At 39.9% G+C, this 21,364-nt stretch overlaps 1 protein-coding gene across 3 annotated transcripts; it reads right to left on the reverse strand.

The window, feature by feature from the left end:
- Nucleotides 1–4,429: 4,429 nt before the first annotated feature.
- Nucleotides 4,430–19,375, reverse strand: ASB15 (ankyrin repeat and SOCS box containing 15). Of its 3 annotated transcripts, none has more exons than XM_040649100.2 (11): nt 19,321–19,375; nt 18,843–18,893; nt 17,719–17,857; nt 16,125–16,177; nt 15,898–16,029; nt 14,841–14,999; nt 12,430–12,675; nt 11,665–11,836; nt 10,719–11,289; nt 10,007–10,160; nt 4,430–8,621 (listed from the first exon to the last, which is right to left on the reverse strand). In XM_040649100.2, exons 3-11 carry the CDS (start codon nt 17,829–17,831, stop codon nt 8,449–8,451), a joined length of 1,773 nt encoding a protein of 590 aa, XP_040505034.1. In that variant the 5' UTR covers nt 17,832–17,857; nt 18,843–18,893; nt 19,321–19,375; the 3' UTR covers nt 4,430–8,448. The 3 variants fall into 3 exon arrangements, with proteins under 3 accessions (XP_040505034.1, XP_004937581.2, XP_415996.3); XM_004937524.4 differs by having other exon boundaries at nt 18,843–18,897; XM_415996.6 differs by lacking the exon at nt 18,843–18,893.
- Between the last annotated feature and the right edge of the window lie 1,989 nt (nt 19,376–21,364).

Below are 21,364 nucleotides of genomic sequence, written 5' to 3' on the forward strand. Positions count from 1 at the left end.
AGCTGGGCCCTCATGGCTCTGGCTTCAGTAGGTTGGACAGACTCTAGCAAATGAAGGCCTCTAGTAGGCATTTTTGTCAACAGCTGTGGCTCGCTGGAGGTTACAGATGGCAGCTGGATAACACCCTCACATTCATATCTGCATTTACGTTTGTGTATATACATATATCTATGTGTACATTTTTCCAATATAGGTATATGATAATGTTCTCACACACAAACATAAATATATGGGAACAATGTATATATATATGTGCATTATCACATCTTCTACTGTATTATTCTGACATTATTTTTAGAGAGAGGTATCTTCCAGTGCTCTGGAAGAGAAAGGGAGAAAGAAAGGAAGACAGAGTTGGTTTTGGTACAAGGAAGGAAGACAACATCTATAATGATAAATGTTAAAATGATGAAATGATAAAACTTTTTATTTTTAGTTGGTAAAGTCGGTATTTAATGTAAATGTAATTGAAAATAGTTTGAACTATGCTTTTGCCCAGTATTGCCTCTTTATGGTTAGTATGGACTGGGCACTAGAACTGATGCATGGTGTTTAGCCAAATTGTTTATTCAGTTTAATTATGATTCATATTGCTCCATTGGAAATAGTATGGGGAGAGTGAGTACGATTTTCATGAACAGGGTTGGTAAATGAATTACACAGAGTCATAGAGTCATAAAATGGCTTGTGTTGGAAGGGATTTCAAAGATCATCAAGTTCCAGCTCCCCCACCACAGGCAGGGTTGCTAACCACTACATCAAGTACTAGACCAGGTTGCACAAGGCCCCATCCAACCTGGCCTTAGACACCTCCAGGTAGAGGGCATCCACAGCCTCTCTGGGCAGCCTGTTCCAGCACCTCACCACTCTCTCAGTAAAAAACTCCCCCCTGACATCTAATCTGAATCTCCCTTCCTTTAGTTTGAAACCATTCCCCCACTGACAAAATTACACCCAGTGACATAAATTGACGCTTGCTGAACATTTATAGAGACCAAACATTGGATATGAGCACAGTGAGATTGTGGGTGGTGCATTTCAGTAGTGGTGACAGTGACATGAAAGACAAGCCATGTTCTGGACAGCCATGCACAGCCGTCACACCTGAAATGAAGAGTGTCTTGATCAACTCATCCAGGCAATCAGTGGATTACGACCTGGAATTGTGTACAGAGCTGAATATTGGCTTCAATGCTGTTGGAAATGGTGGTGGCAACGTTGGAATATTGCAAAGCTTGTGCCAGGTAGGTCCCACAAATGCTCACATAGGAACAGAAAGAACACCAAGTTTGTCAGGATCTACTAAACGATTATGAGTCAGAAGGTGACGTGTTCCTGGATGAGATGTGGTGTCATCACTACAAGCCAGAGTCAGAACAGCAGTCCATGGAGTGGTGATATGTAAATTTCCCATTGAAGAAAAAGAACATTCAGGACACAGCCCTCAGTCGGTAAAGTGATATGCACTGTCTTTTGGGATACGAAAAGGGCAATCCTTCTGGATTTCCCAGAATACCAGGAAACCATCAACTCTGACTGCTACATTGAGGCTCAAACTTCCAGAGTCAGGACAGAGAAGAACACCTTTCTCTTGCTACACAAGACCAATTTGAAGACTGTGGAGCACACTGCCAATCTTGGCTGGACTGTCCTACCACACCCGCCTTATAGTCTAGATTTGGCACCTCCTGACTTTCATCTTCTCAGGCCAATGGAAGATGGACTGTGTGGACAACATTTTTCTAGTAACGATGCCACCACAGCAGCTGTGAAACAGTGGGTCATTTCTGCTGGTGCAGATTTTTATGAGAGCAGCATGCAGGCTGCTCATTGCTGGAGTCAATGCATGGCTACTGGTGGTGACTATGTTGAAAAGCAGTGTTTTGTAGCTAAGAGTTTGCTCTGTCAGATAGTGTTATTGTGCTCTCTGTATCTGTTGTAGTTTCTGTGGAAATAAATGGGAGGCATTATTTTTAGAGATCTTTGTATTTCAAGCAGTGGCTTTGGAAATGTTCTGCTTTTCACAGGTTTCCATAATTTGTTGGCCCAGCTGTTGGAATGGAAGAGAGCAACATCAGACAGTCAGTGTGCATTCTCAACCAAGGCAAAATCCACAGCTTAAACTTCACTTTTAGTCTGGTGAGCACAGGGCAAACGATAGCAAAGCACAGTGAGTGTTGTACAACCTTGTCCTCAGGCGTGGGACGTGGCCTGTCCCCAGGACGCTGGCTATTTCAGTCACAGCTCCTGAGGACAGCCTGTCAGACAGATGCGTTGGCTTGTATCAAAACGCCAGCCCACCCTACAGGAATGGGTCCAATTGCCATAGAGCATGTTAAAAACAATGCAGCCACAGCACGTCTGGGCTTTCCTGCTCCCTCCCATTGTGCATTCTTGCCTTTCCCCACCTCTTTTGCACCCCTATTCTTTACCTAATTCCTTCCCTGACATACAGCCATCCTGAAGGCCCCCAGGCTCCATTCCCAATCCCCTCACTGCTGTGGCCTTCCATGCCTCCTTTCCCTGGCCTCTCCTTCCCTCACCTGATCCCACACCCCTCTCCTGACTCACATTCCTTTCTCCATCCTCCCCCTGTATATATATGTATATAGTTATCTATCTCAATTTCTGTATACTGCATCTGCAGGCCCAGGTGGAATGCAGAGTCAAATGGCCAGAAAAGACAAAGGGTCAGCCACCTGGCATCCAAGCAGGACTGCCAGACTGGCAGACTGATGGGACAAGCTGTAGCTTTTTCAACTGAGAGACCAGTGTTACTTTTGAAAAGTGTGCACACCGTACCGCTCTTGAAAAGGATGTGTCATCACCTACATTTAACAGTGCTCTCAGCATTGCAAATGGGATAAAGCATGCACCTGAAGGTATTTGAAAGAACAATTTTTCAGCTGATTTTCTCTATGTCCGGTTATTCTGTTCATCATCTCTACTGGTGTTGTTGCAAACAGGGAGTCTACAGAAAGAAAAAGACCTTTCCCTTTAGCTCTGCTGGGGAAAAGAACAAATATGAGTTCAAAGATGACTGTGAACCAAAAGCAGCATTTGCTTAAGAGTAAGGCTCCACAACCCAATTCAGCGACAGATTTTTCCTGCCGACCCCTGTCAGCACACCCTAAGGCCACTAGGAGGGCAGATTCCAGGTTCTGATTGTAGCTTAACAACTCAGACCCATCACAAACAATGATCAGCTTTCACTCAAAAATGTGTGCACGTGGACTGCCTCGCTGCTCAGATTCGTTTTGAAAACAGCAGGTGGGAGTATCAGCTGCTGGGAAGGCAACCAGAAGTCTGGAGAACATCACATACCACCAAGCCGCGGGGCAACCCCTAATCTAATGCGCTTTGATGGCAGGAGTGTTGGGTTGCCTTGTGCTTATCCAGAAGACAGAACAGTCATAGAAATACATGTCATAGTAAATAAATGAACGGGTTCTGGTAGTACTGGTGAAGGGAAACATGCAAGAATGCATCTTGGAAGGGGAATCAAGAGGTGAACCTGAGTGCTGGGAAACAGCAGGGGGAAAAAATTCATCTGGGTACAAATAAAAACATTTCCAGACTAACAAATTCCCCAGACTTTGATTAAAAAAAGGGAAAAGGTGTGATGAACTTGTTTATCTCTGTCAGCACAAACTATTCTTGCCACGGTTTTGCTCAGTGTAAGCTCTTCTCCACATCTCTAATGAGTGTCCATTTCCCCAGTGCGGGTTTCAGCCACCCCAAAAAGATAAATTGCTTTGTACACAATGATGATCCTAAGGCTCTTGCTTTCATATAGCTGCTGCTATCCTTCCAAAGAATCTTGGTGTGCTTTACAAACATTGCCAACAGATTTACGAGCTATATATAGAAATCATTTCACTCACCACTGATGTACAGACATTCGGGCTGTGTAGAATTACAGGGCAATATTGCTCAGTGGTTTGGGGCAGGAAGTAGAGGTCGCTGTATTGCAGAGAAAGGAGCAGAGGTACTCTTGAGCACGGATTAAGGAGTTTTTAGTTTCCATGGGACACTATTTAGGCAGCTGTACTCAGACTATTCTTCCCCCAAAAGCATGATGAAATATGTAACACCTGTCAATGTAAGCCTCGCAATACGTAGGGCGTTTGTAAAGATACCATAAGTCATATGTCCAGATGAGAGTACGCAGCTATTACATTATACGTAATTATAGAAAGTGCATGGATTTAATCTTTGTGGAACGCCAAAGGCCCAGTTCTCCTCTGTGGCTTAGCCAAACCTACCGTTTGCCTTGAAAAAACAAACACCTCTATTTCTTTACACTCAAGGAGCAGCACATGCACTTCTATAATTAGCATTTCCTTATTTTTATGTCAGAGTATTTTTAACAGTGTGTTAGCAATATAAACAAATGATGTAAATAATAAGGAATGAAATACAAGCAACGGAAGGAAGTAAATTCCCTGTTTTATTTTCCTTATTTATGTCTATTTTTAAATAGGCCATATTAATGACGATAGGAGTTCTGGGCACTGTATCTCCCATGTACACAATATGCAGAGTGTCACTGAGAAGTCAGTGGCTTTGCATTAAGACTTGATCAACTGTAGAGATTTCTACTGAAAATGTGAACTTTGAAATGAAATTAAGTACTTTGTACATGTCACCAGAGCTACACTGCCGTATCAGCCTTCTACCTACTAACAGTGTATTTTTCCAGCTTTTCAGGAAAATGGCAAAACACAGAAGTTACCCAGGGAATATTTCTCCTGATCTAAGTCTCTCTTTTGCTGATGTGAGTGACGCTTAAGGGAACACCCCTGAGAGAAAATGTTTCCCATTGCAATATATACCTTTAAATATTTAAACAGTAATTTGGTGAAGTTGCCCATTTACTTCTTTCTGATCTACTCAGCATTTGTCCTGGTAAAGGATTAGAATGGATTTCTTTTCAGACTGTTCTGAGCATTTGGAGACAGAGGGTGTGTTTTTTAATCAAGATAATTATCTCTAGGTGCAATAAAGGACTCCAAAGGGTAGAAAACTTGGATGGCAACGTTCCAGTTTTAATTCTTGCATCCTAAACAAATGATTTCCAGTGGAAAGGTCAGGCAGAGAACAAGACAGAATAGAGCCATTAAGGCTGAAATTCACTTTGGCTGGTATTACTTTTCCTAATATCAATTTCTTGAGCAAAGATCTATCAGAGCTAAGGTTCATATGAATAACAAAAGTAAGAAGGTGGGAAGAAGGCTTTAAATGGACTGACTCAACAGGCAGACTAGAGTTGTGGCCGAGTACAGCAGAGAGGTAAAGCTGGCTACAAAGACGTAGACAGAGGTAAGGAGACTGATGATCAGTCTCAAATTAAAGGGAGTTCTGGAAAAGCCTAAAAAGATGAGACCTGTTCTACTCAGAGATAAGCGCTCATGAGTTTACACCACTTTTCTCCCAAGCAAATCATAGCTAAATGGTTGGCTACCTTAGAAGCCTTTTTCTACCTCAAATAAAGGTTAGGAAAATCCCTGTACCTAACCAAAGGTAGACGCAAAAGAGCACTACATTGTGACAGTTTCGCAGCTCAGGCTTGAAGAGCCCAAGCCAGAACACTGACACCTGCAGAGGAACAGTAAAACTGTCCCCCACTCAATATCCAGAGGAAGGATCTGCCCTGCCAGCTTCCAAGATTAGATGGTAGCCAGCCAGTGCATGGAAGTTTTATGGAAGGCACAAGCAACATTATGGGCTCTAAAGGGAATAGCTGATCCTATAACTCATGGCTGTGGTTTGGAGCTATACCAAGCTATGAAAACATAGCTACAAAGTCCATCTCACTGGTTCCACAAAGGCTGATGTAACCACACTTGAATGCCTGGCTCTTCGGAAAGCTGATCAGCCTGGTGCAGCTGTTTCTGTCAGATTTTATGAGAAACAGAGACCAAATGATATCACTGCTTTCGAACATTGCCCCCAAACTGATCGGAGTCCCTACCCCAGAGCATTCCTGAATCAAAGCTGGGGCATTTAATTACATCTAACCAATGTCGCCCGTTGGGTAGACATGCTATGGAATTGGATTGCGATGGAACATTCAATGAGACACACCCAAATAGCAGAGAAAATGAAAACCCAGCATTACAAAGGTTCAATCAGTACCCAAATAGAGAGAAAAAGGAGTAGTTTTTTCTTAGCAATCTCTTCTCTCAGCTGGGGCTGCTGCCTTCACTTCTCTTCACACATTTCCTGCTCTCTCTAGCACATATTCAACCCCACAAACATACTCAATGCTCTGGCTCTAAAACATGGGAATCAAAAGGCTTGTGTTCAGTTCCTAACTTGACAAAAGCATGGCACAAACCAAATAGCTTCCTTTCTGTATCCATATATCCCCTCCCATATTCCATTTAAAACACAGTGTTGACCTTCGCTTCTCCATTCAGACCACAGGTGCCTTGGAGGCATTCCAGATGCTTTGCTATAATGTTATATCTCCTTTAATGTCTGAGGGGAGGGGGAAGTCTTTGATAAATAAGCACCTTCAATGTTGAGGGAAAGAAAAACTTTAACACAGGATTATGCCACAGTATTGTGGCAACAGGATGACAAATAACAAAAGTGGCCCAGATGCATTGTTGAAAAGATAAACACAGTAAGACCTCTTAACTTACCTAATGATAATTTAGGGAGCAGTTCATGATATTTTAAACATTTCAGGCAATACTTGGCCCTAGAGCTGAATGCTTTGATGCCAGAGGCGAGGTAACTATTGCCTGAGGAGTGTATAGAGCCCTAAATATAAACCTTGGTCTATGAACTAAAATTACTAAAGGAATTTGGCTGTAGCCACAGAAAGGATTTTAAGCCTCCTGTCTAAAGCCCATTTGATCTTGTTTCCTTCACTGGTTGCAGTATACAGTATCAATTATGTGACTATTCAGATCCGCATGTTGTGGTCACTGGATTCACTGAAACTACCACTATTTAAGGCTTATTAAACCCATATTTCTGTTTAGAAATCCCCACATGGAGAAGCCAGCTTATACGTTATGCAGCATACATGCACGTAGATTGGTGTGCCCAGGATGAGTTGGCCTGGGGAGCCTTGCCTGCGGACAGCCGTGTTGGTTTCATTGAGCACTCGGCCTCAGGCCATGTGTTGAGCCATTGATCACCTGGGACATTCTGCTGGCAGTGGCCTAGTGTGTCTGCCAGATACCTAGAGATTTCATACAAAACACCAAATTCTTCATCCCAGTAAAAATGTCTGGCAAAGCAACAGAGGGTGTCTCTCGGAAACTCAGATGAGTGTTAGCCCTAGTGAGAGCAGAAGCAACAACTAAGCCTTCTTTTAAAACACTCATGTTCTTGAACAATAATGTTCGCTTCTTCCATTTTATCCTATAAATATGTTGTGAGAAAGGACAGACCCACAAATGACTGATACATCTGCTTTTGGAAGTGGAATTCACAATTCTGACTGAGGTGTTAAGTTCTATATGCCAATCACACACAGCTCTGGGTAACATGGGAAGCCCACCTAAGGAACGGGGCAGAAGGATGCTTCAGCTGATCTTGTGTGTGTGCATGTAGCAAAAGAGTAAGTGAAATCCACTTTTAATGGAATAATATAGAGGATATTTAATCAGATGTGTTTTACTCTGGGCATGCACTGAAACATGCTGCCAAGTATATCACAGTGTGTGATTAAGGGTCTTGTTTAGTCTGGTTGAGAAATGATCTGACAAAACTCTGTAGGAATCATGATTAAATTATGACATTGTACCATTTCTCAACTAAGGGGAAAAGCTACTTGATTTCCTGCATGGTTTGTCAGCCAAAATCTGCTCTTTCTTTAAAAAAGCCTGAAGTCCCTCGATCTTTGCCAGGCATTATAACTTTCTATACTGACGCACTGTACTGACAAGTAGATGTACCTGGGAACACTCATTGGTAAAAATAGCTAGAAAGACTCTTTGAAGTGTTTGGAGAATTTTATAATAGAATAATGATTTTTCAGATACAAAATGTGCTGTATTTCCTGCCAATTACATGTCAGAGAACTGCATTTAGAGGTTTAATTTTCCTTACCAAGTTAAATGAGGCATTTCTTCTCTTTTTTAGATAAGCTCATGCCACAAGCTGAGAGGAGCGTGCATTTATCATCCTCACTGGGAAGACTATCAGGAAAATTCTTTTGTCTCTTATACGTCTACATTCCAATTTAGAGTGATTCTTCTCCATGTAATTATCATAGTGTCCTCATTGTGATTTTAGCCTAGATTTGAATAGTACAATCTTGTGTTAAAACATATTAGGTTTGAAGAAAAATTTGTTCCCATAAAAGAACTAATTACAATAAATAGCAGAATGTTGTGAACGCATATAAAACATAGAATCATCAAGAAAATCTTCAGATGGTAAAAAATAGTAAAGAAATTATAAATAGTGCACAGTTATTATTAAAAACTATTCTAAATGTATCTCTTTTCCATACAGATCATATTCTTTATATAGAATGTAGTTCTTGAGAACTGGTGGAAGTGGAAACTTCTTCATGGATGACAGTTTCTGGAGTCTCCACAACCCCATGAGTTTACGTATCTTCAGGCGACACAGATGTTTCAATGGGCGAGGATTATCTAAAAATAATAGTGAGAGAGAAATAGTGGAAAAAAACAATGCCATTAACAATGACTGATTGCCCTAATAAAATTAATATCAAAATCCACCTTGGGGCATAATTTTGCCACTTCTGAATAGGTGATGTTACACGTTGTTGATATTAATCAAACTTCTTTTGGATTTTTTCCTAACACTGCATTCCTCCTGTTTAGAAATATGCACACTGTACTATGTCATCAAAGCTGGACATTATTTAACATAATCAGTGGTAACTGATAAATGATCTCTCCCTTCTCTATGTGTATATTGAAAAATATTGCAGGTTGAAGCCAGCTGTGCAAATGACCTGGCACTTCTATTTCTGCTCTATGAATAAGGCACTGGGACCAGACCTTACCATACTTGGATCTAAACCAATACTTCTTACCAGACCTCATATCACTGGAAGATTTTGGTTTGACTTAGCTTTCCTGAACACTTCAACAATTTTCAACATACCTGTTATAGTTAAGACAACCAAATTATTTTGAGGTGCCCATGACACTAACACTAAATAAAAGACTTCCTCTGCATGCCAGTATAAATCATCAAAATAAAATTAAACTCCAGATTAAAATGTAAATGTTATGCTCCTTTATAATTGATGTTGAACAAAATTCTATTAAAAAACTGCAAACAACAGTCAAATAAAATTAGTTCCTGTAAAGAGAGCTTTTCTATATTTCCCAACTTCTCAAAGTTAAGGTGTATGAAACCTATTTCTGGTGCCACCCGCAGTAGAATAGCTAAACTAGGTTGTAGAGCTTCAAAAGAGAAAGCATACATAGAAGTATTAATTACTAAATGGCAACTGTAAACGTCTATCTTGTAAATCAGAAAATGATGGTACACTGTGATGGTACACTCATTGTTAACACCTCTCATCTTGAACATAATAGCACCTGAAGCATGCTCTTATGATAATCCTTGAATGACTAATAGGCTTGGCAGATCAAGGGAGGAAAAGAAGATGAAGTATCAGCAATATTCCTCCATTAAAAAAATGTGTCTCATAGCTATGCAATGATGGGCGTTATATGGCTTCATGTGGAGTATGAGAAGTACCTCAATGGTCTTGCTTAACTGAAGAGGCTTCCCACACAACAGTGACATTCCTTACGAGACTGGTAAGGTGCACACCAGGTTCATTCACACTTACCATGTTCCAGTCCAATTAACCATGACCAGTGGCAACAGGTAAAGATCTGTCTCGATCTGAGAAATGGATGACAGGTACAACCTGGCTCTTAAGTTGGTACACATTTGTATTGCTATCAAATTTTGGACTAAAATGACCTGATAAAAGCAGTTAAAGTCTCCTATAATAAAACATAACATAATTAGTTGGAAGTTAGATATTTACCCAATATCTGACGTATCTCTGTCCATTCCTTCTGTGTTTCTAGAACAAACTTAATTTTTGTGCATAGTGGAACGTAATCCATGTAATCTATAAAAATACGAACAACTTTTCCTGCTAAGTGTTTCAACCAAGGAACAGCAATAAAGTCACAGAACTGAAAGAGAAAACATATCAAAGAATAATTTCAAATTAATGCGCAGTGGAATGCCAAAATAACACATTTTAAAGCAATCACAAAAGGTAATTAAAACAAAGTATTAGGAATGAGCTTTAACAGCCATAAATGGGGGCCTATGTAAATTACTTTACATTTGTTTCCATGCTTAGTCTTTGTGATTAATTCCTCTTGACAGGTTTGAAGGCCAAACAGCCATTAAAACGTTGCTATAATTTCCAGCACTCTTTCGTTCAACAGTGATTTCTCTTTGGAATTGCATTCCTTCCACTGGTTTGGATAAGAACAGAAATAACAATATCCTGATCTGGAGTTTCTTTAATCTTCCTTACTAAATCTCCAATGTACAGGCACCAAACTAAAGCACTCTACATAATTTTCTCTACCTCAAAGTCAAAAATGAAAAATGTCTATTTTTTTAGGTTGTTTTAAAAGGCTTTTGCAAGTATACTAAGCTTAGTTCTCCACAATAATATGGAATTTTTAAAGCTGGCTAATGGAAAGAAGAAAGTGAAAAGAAGAAAGGTATATATTTACTGGATTATCCTTTATTACAGAAGAAGTCCACCCTGGGAGAATCTCTTCCTCTGGAGTTGACCACACAAAAGAATTTCCAAAGGTATCTTGATGCATACAGTCAAAACACAACTCCACATTATATCCATGATTCAGCAACAGCCTTAGCATCACCTCATCATTCAAGGCATACTGGATGGCACTGGGAAAATGTGTATCATTAACCATCATAAAGTAACAGTTGACATTTGCTCCATAAGATAGAAGCAGCCTTACTATTTCGTGGTTACCACCTCTCACTGCCACAAGAAGACAGTTTAAAGGATCTTTGCTTGGATTTGCACCAGCTTTCAGTAATATTTCAGTGCAAAGAATGTCATTGTTAGAAACAGCAAAATAGAGTGCAGTTTTCCTTTCATCATCATAACTATTTGAAATGTGATCATCCAAGATAGTATTGACATCAAAATCACTTTCAATAAGGAGCTCTAGACACTGTGAATTTTGACCATCTGCAGCTGAGTGTACAGGGCTTATCCCACTTTTCTGGATTGCAGTTTGGGATGTGACTGGAATGAGATACTTCAGGACCCTAAAAAACAGTGAAGAAAATTAATAAGGCATCACTCCTCTGCATTAAGAAAATGACCATCACACAGCTATATGTTAATTTACCAAGTAGACACTTAACAGGAAAATCCTAACACAGAAGCACCTGTTGGGAAGTATCAAACAGGACCTTGTCTTTAAGATGTTTCAGTGCTTTTCACTTAACTCTGAAGCAGTATATTTTACATTTTCTTTTGTTTCTGCCAAAATAACTCTTAGAAGTTGATTCAAGTTGATGCAACGTAGCCATTTCTGAAATATAGGTGGTCTCACATTTTCATGTTTAACAATGTTCTTCAGTGTGACCCTGAGCCATGCTACATCTTAAAGAACATGTGAAGTTCAAACTCATACTCACAGGTAATGCCCTTCATAAGCTGCCTTATGTATGGGAAGCAGTCCTGCCTTGTTGGGCACATTGCCACTTCCTCCATATTCCAGAAGAAGTGCTATGCAGTCAGGATTTCCTCCTCCTGCTGCTTCAAATAGTATTGATGAGCCATCATCTGCTAAGGCCTGGACATCACCACCTTGAAGAAGGATAGAGAGTTTAGATTTGCAGATCAGCATAAAAGCAAGCACAGAATACTCTCCTTCATATTTTTAAATGAATTTAAATTAAAAGTTTATGCAAACAAGAAACACTCCTTGTGACAAATTTAGCCTTCAAAGGCAAAAACAAATCTTGTATAGATTCAAGTTCAGATGTATGAAAACACACACTTGAGTGAGGTCTGCTTTGGCCCTAAGGGTTATAACTGAGGATTTTCGAAATTCTGGCCTATTTAAATAAATACTTAATTGCATTAATTAGTACCACTATAATTCTGTACGTTGAAAGGAAGGAAACAGATAAAGAAAATGGGACAGGAGCAAACAGAAGAAGGCAAAGTAGGACATGTATAGCATATGTAGGTCCCTCCTTGATTGAAATGGATTGGTATCAACTCTATCACTCCTCTGACATGGATTATGGAAGTGTAGGAATGCTCACATACGCTTCCTTTCTTTCCAAGAAACCAAATCTTGTTCATTGCTCCTATATCTCTCCTTTTCCATTACCACTCTAAAACACTTCAGCAACCAGGCAGAGGCCCAATTCTTTTTTTACCTGACTACATACCTTTATGAATGAGATGCTCCAGCACATCGCAGTGACCATATTCAGCAGCAACACCTAATGGTGTCACTCCATATCCATCCTTAAGGTTCACATTTCCACCATTCTTCAGAAGAAGAGAAACAATATCTTTGCGTCCCTGTTTTGCAGCTTCATGCATTGCAGACCAACGTTTTACACATGGCTGGTGGATCCTACAGTTGTGTTTAATCAGAGTAGATGCCATTTCAAAAGAGCCACTTCTTACAGCTTGAAGATATTAAAAAGGGAAAAAAAAATACAATTATATTTTCAAGTATGTTGTCTTGAAATTTAAAGATATCTAGTAAGTTTAGAGAAATTCTTTCTTCTGTACTGATATGAGGAAATTCAAAAGACTTCCATTCCTAGGAATCTAGGGGTCCAGTTCAATGGTAAATAAATGATGATGTGAGCTGCACAGGAAATTCAAGCTTGTAGTCACAGATAATGCCCCTCATAAGCTGCTTTGTGTATAAGAAGCAGTCCTTATCAGGTACTTTGCCTAAACCATCTTAATCTGTAAAATATATCAGTTAGGAATATGAAAGACAAAAGCCACATCAGATCAATTGCAAGGAAAAGCAACAATAAAAACAATGAAGTATTAGACAGTAGTCCTTACTAGTAAGATTGATGCCAACATTACAATGACCACTGAAAATCTCAGTTGTGATTTAGACATCTGGTAACTCTAATCCTAGCATGTACTCAGTGGCTGCTGTTAGCCAAAACACAATTGATATCTGCCATCCCATATTCTGCCCTTTTGACGTTCCAAGTTTGAAATTTCCATAGATAAACTACACCTGCATATTATTTACACATAAAACAGTGATCCAGATAGGAGTCTAATTTCACATCCAAACTATCCTTTGGAATAGCAGATCTCTTCTCTGACTGGCAAGGCAGCTGAAAAGGGTCAGCATCACAGGGTTAGCAAATTTAACTTCAGTGAATGTCCTTTTAAACACGTAAGAAGGTTTTAATGAAGCAACAGTCTTCATAATTACTCACATTTGCTTTAAAGAGAAGCATTACTGAACACAGTGGGAAGTAGAAATCACACTAGATATTTTTCCAGCATTTATCTATACACTAAAGAGCACTTCAATCCAGAGTTTTGAATTAAAAAGGGAAGCCAAATGATATTCAACTCTCAACATCATCTATCAAGTTTTAAATATCTGATTCTCTGTTTCACTAAGGCTAAAATGTGTGATGCACAGCAATATCTACGTCCACGTTCTCACCTCTAAGTGGCTGAAAAACACAAAAAGCACCACATAAACAGTACACATCTGGCAAACCTCATTTTCAGGAGTTTGTATAGAGAAATATTTAGGAAAATAACTTGCCACCATAGGGGGAATTCTTTTTCCATCTGCCCCAGTTATTCTTTCCAAGTTTCATTAAAACAAAAACTGAAAATACTTTAAAAGTTTTAGACTTAAAATTACATAAAGGAGCTGAAACAGTGGAAAGCAAGATACCCCAAAGGAAAACTTCAGAAAAACCTCAGAGCCTTAAAATGTTAACATATCAATTGCATCTGACGGAAGTTAACAAAAATTCATAGAACTTAATATTTTAATATTGATAACTGTAATACAGATTGCAGTTTGTTATGCAGTATAATGGTACTTTGCTGTATATATGAGAATTGTATTAATTTCAGATATTTATTCTCTTCAGAAGAATGGAGATATTTGACTTTCAACAGCAACTAGAATCTGACAATTGCTAAGCTACCCACATACACCAATGATCATTTAAGTCTACCAATAGCATAAAATCTTCCAAAGAATCGGCTTTCTTTAGATGGAGATGTTATTTAGAAGTGCAGTAGAAGCTTGCTTTCAGTGCAAGAAGGAAGGGAAATGAGATGGGAGATTTTGAAATCAAAAGTGCCTTTCGACTCCCAAAGAAATCATCCAAAAAATATAAAACTCTTCAGTAACCTCCTGACCTCCACAGAAAGTACAATCAAGTTAAAGTAACAGCTTACTCTTGTACCTGACTGAAACCTTAAGAAGGGCAGCTTGCTAATGGCCTTACAGCATCTGAAGACACAGAGAAGATGCCTCAAACAAAAAAAAAGGTCACATTCTCAGGATTATCTTTAAATGCATCTCGGGAATGACTTAGAGTAAAATTATTGCTGAGGTGAACACTGGGTACATTTCAGTAGAGTGCTGGGTATTTCACTTCATCTACCAATAGCCAGAACATAAACCAACAGAGTAGTGGTGTGAGTAAGAATTACACACAGTGATAAGGATTCACAGACATGGGGCTAAATTCCCCTTGTCAGGGTTAGCTTTCAAGTCTGACGAAGCAGATGTGCCAGTTTAGAGGAGTGGATGGGCTGCAGAACAGAGAAAGGAGGCAGTTACCAATCAGGAGTGGAGTCTCGCCTTTGTCATTTGTGGTGTTGGGCCATACACCTTTTTCCAGCAACGCTCGGACGTTTCCCACATAGCCAGCTTTGGCTGCCAAAGTTAGTGGTGTTTCTCCATCAGATGTTTTGTATTCCCACATTGCTTTATAGGATGCTGGAAGGAAGAATGTGAGGAAACATACAACTAAATTAAAGCACAATGCTGTTAATGCACACACGTAAACCAGCAGTCCTTAAATGCTTTAATTTAAGTCCTTAATCTTTGTGAAAATTGCTTGTAATTATGTTTACCTTAATCTAACTTGTACTTCCAGACTGAACACTGAATATTTGTTTTAGCTCTGTTAATTCTGTAGGATTCTGAACAAAGCGTTAAATAAGACTGGAGCGTGTCCAGAGAAGGGCAACAAAGCTGGTGAGGGGTCTGGAGCACAGACCTTATGAGGAGTGGCTGAAGGAGCTGGGATTGTTCAGTCTGGAGAAGAGGAGGCTCAGGGGGAACCTTATTGCTCTTCATAACTCTTTGAAGGGAGGTTGTAGTGAGGTGGGGGTCGGCCTCTTCTCTCGGGTGACTAGTGATAGGACCCGAGGGAATGGCTTCAAGCTGCACCAGGGAAGGTTCAGGCTGGATGTTAGGAAATACTACTTCTCTGAAAGGATGGTCAGGCACTGGAATGGGCTGCCCAGAGAGGTGGTGGAGTCACTGAGCCTGGAGGTGTTCAAGGAACCTTTGGACGTGTTGAGAGACATGATTTAGTGAGAACTATTGGTGATGGGTGAATGGTTGGACTGAGTGATCCTGTGGGTCTTTTCCAACCTTGGTGATTCTATGATTCTATAATCACCAAGCTCTTTGCTAAGTGTAAATTTATGTAACATCCCAAAAATAAAATTTGCCTGAGATGTAACTGACATCTGTAAGATGCTCCATGGAGAACTTCTTCATACTTTTTTAGTAATCAATTCTAGCCTGTTGCTGTCCATGTCTGTTTTTTTTGCCCTGTGTTTCTTTGCTACTTTCTCTGTCTCATGGGACATCCTCATTTACTCACCATCTAAAATAATTTCCAGTATTTGCTGAATTGGCTGAGCTGCAGCTTCATGCAGAGGAAACCACCCTCTTTCATCAGCTTCATCCAAAGCATATTTCCATTTCACAAGGTCTTGGAGCCCAAATATTTGACCTTAAGAAATCCAATAGATAAATGAGATGCAGTTGAAAAATATTATGAGGAAAGCTCTGTTTTGCAAAGGGACAGTTTTATGGCAGGGGTTTTACCTTCCTTTATGGCTGTTACAATTTTCCTATTTTCTTCACTAGGTGGCACAAAACTACCCAAAAGAGAACAGAAAATAGAAAATATAAACCAGTAGTAAATACATTACATTATTTATTCAGTATTTTCTGTGAGGTTCTCATCTGAGCCAACTTTCCTTTGAATATATCATCTATAGTCCCCATTAGCCTTGTGACTTCTTAAGGTACACCTGTACCATGGACCTTCAGAGTAGCCAAAGTTCTCAAGGGAGGTACAGGTCCTGAATGGCTTCCTGAGCAGCCCCCACAACAAAAGTGTCCCTTCCCCTACCCTTCCCTGGTGTGGTGGTTTCAAGGAGGAGCTGTAAACTGCTCTGACAAAGCTCTTAATTTGGTAAAGAATTCCCATGTGGACTAGAAACTCAGACTCAGACTCAGAAATTTTAGGGAGTGAATAAAAACATGATGGCAGCAGAATGTCAATATTTATTAATGAATGAAAGTTTGATTATGTCAATGATATCGTTTTCCCTGAAAAACAACTGTCAGTTTTTTTAACAGTATTATTCAAACCTCCATGAAACAGAAGTTAAATGCTGGTTTCTGCTTGTGCATTGAGCATCTTAAAAACTAGATCAGATTAAAAAGAGATTAAAAAAAAAAAAAAAAAAAGGAGCAGCCAGGTGAAGATTCCAGCAAACACTGATGACCAAGAGTCAAATTCTCCTGAGATCCCACAGGGAATTAAGGCTGACAGTGCTGCCAGACTTACAGTTCTACATCTTGGGTGGTGACACACTGGAACAGGTTGCCCAAGGAGGCTGTGGATGCCCCATCCCTGGAGGCATTCAAGGCCAGGCTGGATGTGGCTCTGGGCAGCCTGGTCTGGTGATTGGAGACTCTGAACACAGCAGGGGGGGTTGAAACTACATGATCATTGTGGTACTTTTCAACCCAGGCCATTCTATGATTCTATGATCTCCCTTTCAGTCCCCAAATAGATCAACCTACAATATGTATTTATGGGATTATTTCCAAAGAACCTCTCTGCTGAAACAAAGTTCACTTTTGTTTCATGTGTACCCTTTTCACAAGAATGGCCTAAAAAGCTATTGGAAGTATTACTTCAGCCAAGTGAGTCCCGTCTGCCTTAAACTCTCTGCAACTCCGGAAGATGGGTTGCTCCAGATGGCAAAGCAGAGCAGAAGCCTGCTCTGGATCTCAGCTTTTCCTCCAGCAGAAAGTCCTGAGTGATGCCAGGGAGGTGATTTCCACCATCCCACACAGTTAGGTGAAGCCTGCTTTTACTAATCAGAGGAACCAATCAGTGTAATTTAATGTCACATCTGAACTCTTGCTGAACACTTCTGTAGGATCTTTTGGTTTTCTGGTTTGCATTTTTCTTGTACACCTATGTACCTGAGTGCACAGGGGAATATTGAGTGAGTACAGAGTTCACTAACAAATTTCTGTTTTGTTCATTCTTTCAGGCAGTGTTTCACTGAGCAAAATGCATAACAGCCAAACCAAGAACTGCTGTAAGGACAATATCAAGCACTAAATGTCGGTATCTCAAAACACTAAAATTACAGCATAACCTCTGAATTTACAGTACCTGTCACTAAAGCTGGACATTCGTGGTTTGGCTGCATTTGATTCTTGAATGCTAAGCTGTATGGCATACTCAGTGATCAGATCTTCGACCACATCTTCGCTTTCATCCGTCATTTTTTATGGCAAATTATCTTCATAAGCTGTTTTGAAATACACACAAAAATATACTGGTTAGGATTGTACACTACTTAAGGTTGTTGTTTTTGGGTTTTTTGAATAATAAAATTGTTTTCATCAATTTATTTTAGTTTCATAACATCTTGTTGAGTTTGTTTCTATTGTTCACGAATGTTCACAAACCGTTGAATCCTGCACATTGATCAGTACCATCCAACTTCACTTATTCTAAGAGGGATTAAGAGCACTGAACACCTTGTAGGATAGTCAAATGCAGGATAGCAAGAAAATTCTTCTATTTAAATATATACATATATATACTGCTTCTCTACCTCCACTTTATCTCCAGACAATTAGGGGATGAAATTAGTCATCATCTAAATGCGTAGCTCTTTTCTGGTCATACAACTCCTGTGCCCATTTTGCCAGCTATTCCCTGCTTTGTTGTAATCCCCAGAACTGATAATGCCACAGGCAACCCAAAGCTCTGCTTGAACACAGACTTAATCAGGAAGGTGTTAAGTAAGCAGTGTTTTAAAATTGCTGTGTGTGCCATTTTCAAATTATCACACAAAAATTAATAGTATATTGTAAAATGATAAATTTAGTAAGGTAGCAACTGACTGACATGGCAGAATAAGTAGAATGCAAATGGCTCACCACAGCACAAGTGCTGGACACATAGCTAGAGGTCTATACATGCCTTGAGAGCCTGATTTGCTATATCACTGCTGGTAATATGCTGTGCTAAAGTGACGAGCTCCGACAGAAGCGTGGATGTTCCACTGGGATCACACAGGAGTATAGCAGCACAGCCTGCACACCGAGCAGCAGCAGCAGTGTCCTTCTTATGCAACGCAGCAGTGAAAAGGCTAAAAAGCTCAGTAGCAAAATTTTCTTCCAGTCAGCTACGGGTATTTGGCAGCTACCAGAACCCAGCACTAGATAGCATGAGACAATTACAAGTGCTTCCTTTACATTTTAGTTGCTTTACATTGAATATTTTACCTGAATAACATTTGGAGTAACCTGATACTCTTCTGATATTTTTTTCTATTTCTACCTGAAAAAAAGGGATTACTTACTATCATTTTGCGTATGAAAAAATAATGAAAAAAGTTTTTCTGTCTTAAAGTCACTGTTTTCACTCAAAAAATCCTGAACAACATGCTAATAATGAGTTCTGAGTCTTTCCCTGGAAGAAGCATATCAAGAACATATCATTTTTAAACACATAGATAAACGTTCATCATTTTTAAACACATAAAGTTAATAACGTGTTTACGTTACTCTCATTTCTTATCCTTAAAATAAACCAGACAGACCTAGCTTTTCTCTCTAGAAATAGAAGGCCCTTAGGCATGCAAAGAGGTTATTCACAGCAATAAAATAATAGCAGTCTAAACTTGGACTCAGTCTATTAAATATTACAGTTTTAAACGATTTCACCGTTAGTCTAATTGGCGAGCACAGCGTACAGCCTCACCTTTTCAACCCATTATCTTGCCACTGTTAGTCTGGGGCCTGCATTTTGAACAGCCAGGAATAGAGACCTGCTAGCTAATGTGTCCTGTGATATTTCTAAAATTAAATACGCAGTTGCTTGATAAATTAAGGTCTGACCTTGTACAACTGTAACACAAGCAGACTCAACCCACAGGAAAGTATTACACATGACTTCTCTAAAATCTCATCAAATGTAACATGAGGTCTGGATGGTATAGTAAGATTATCTGTGCCCTCATTGGCTCAACAGCTCTCATTAAGAACATAAAGTAATTGCCAACTTGCCTTCCAGGATAACATTAACATCCTGTAGCATATTAACATAAATTAAAAGGAATCTAGGAAGGTTTAGCATTTAACTATTTGTAGATTTGTAGATTCTGACAAATTATATGGCCAAATAGTGATCACTACATCTGAAGCTGATATGATGCAAAGCTTTATAGACTTGATGACAGTCAGCCATAGCACTTACTTGTCTAGATTCAATAACTTGAAATTGGTCAAAGAAGCAGGAGATACAGTACAGAACACAAATGCAAGGTCCTGCACTGCACCTGGGTTGGGGCAATCCCAAGCACATACAGGTTTGGCAAAGAATGGCTTGAGAGCAGCCCTGAGGAGGATTTGGAGGTCTCACTTGATAGAAGACTCAACATGAGTCAGCAATGCGTGCTTGCAGCCCAGAAGGTCAACTGTATCCTAGGTTGGACCAAGAGAAGTGTGATGGGCAGAAAGGAGGAGGAGATTCTGCATCTCTGCTCTGCTTTCATGAGAACCCACCTGGAGTACTGCATCCAGTTCTGGGGCCCCTAGCACAAGAAGGACATTGGGCTGTTGAAGTGGGTCCAGAGGAGGGTCATGAAGATGATCAGAGGGCTGGAGCACCTCTCCTACAGACAGTCTTAGAGAGATGGTGCTCTTCTGCTTGAAGAACAGAAGGCTATGGGGAGACCTTACTTCGGCCCTCCAGTACCTGAAGGGGGCCTACAGGAAAGCTGGGGATGATCTTTTTGCAAGGGCATATAGTGACAGCATGAGGGGAAATGGCTTTAAACTGGAAGAGGGAAGATTTAGACTAGATATCAGGAAGAAATTCTTTACTGTGAGGGTGGTGAGACACTGGAACAGGTTGCCCAGTGAGGTTGTGGATGTCCCCTCCCTGGAGGCATTCAGGGCGAGGCTGGATGGAGCTTTGAGCAACCTGGTCTAGAGGGAAGCATCCCTGCCTATAGCAGAGATTGGAACTAGATGATCTTTAAGGTCCCTTCCAACCCAAACCATCCTATGATTCTATCATTCTATAGTGCAAGTAGAAGTGATATAAAAACACAGTAACCCAGGCGTAACATGAAGAACAGCTGTACCCAGGAAGCATGGAAGAAGTTGGATGGGTTTTTTTTCCCTCCAGCTCATATTTTTTCTCAGTCGTATCACTGACACAGTACCTCTGTCTTTCTTTTGTTTTAACCAGATCTGTCACTACCTTTTCCAAAATGAATACACAAGAAGGGAAAACAAACTGAAACAATGAACGTCCAAGGTGTTGTTAATATAACTATCTGATACAATGAAATTTTGCACTGGGAACTCCTGATAGAACAAAATGTCAGAACCCCATTCCTCTTCTGTGCCCCATAATTCATTCATGTTTATAGAACTGTGAAACTGTAAACTTAACCGATGTGTGACACTCACCTAATCTTTGGGTGCAAGATTAAGAAAATAATTTAATGATGATAAATAATATTAAATGTTAACTTCTGCTAGTGTGATACAGACAAGCGTGGTGAGCCTTCAAAATATAGTGCAATAGAAATAGGCACGAACAGTGCCAAGGCCCTGCTCGACTGCTGACTACCTGCTGATAAGAACAGGAATATATCCTTATATATTAAAATATTTTACATATATAGATTGACAATATCTATAAAGAACATAAACACTTTAAATGCTCACCTCCAGTCATTTCCTTTTTGTAACCAGGGCACTATCAGAACTAATATATATCAGTGCGACACACA

The sequence above is a fragment of the Gallus gallus genome, chromosome 1, assembly GCF_016699485.2.
Source record: "Gallus gallus isolate bGalGal1 chromosome 1, bGalGal1.mat.broiler.GRCg7b, whole genome shotgun sequence".
Taxonomy (NCBI): domain Eukaryota; kingdom Metazoa; phylum Chordata; class Aves; order Galliformes; family Phasianidae; genus Gallus; species Gallus gallus.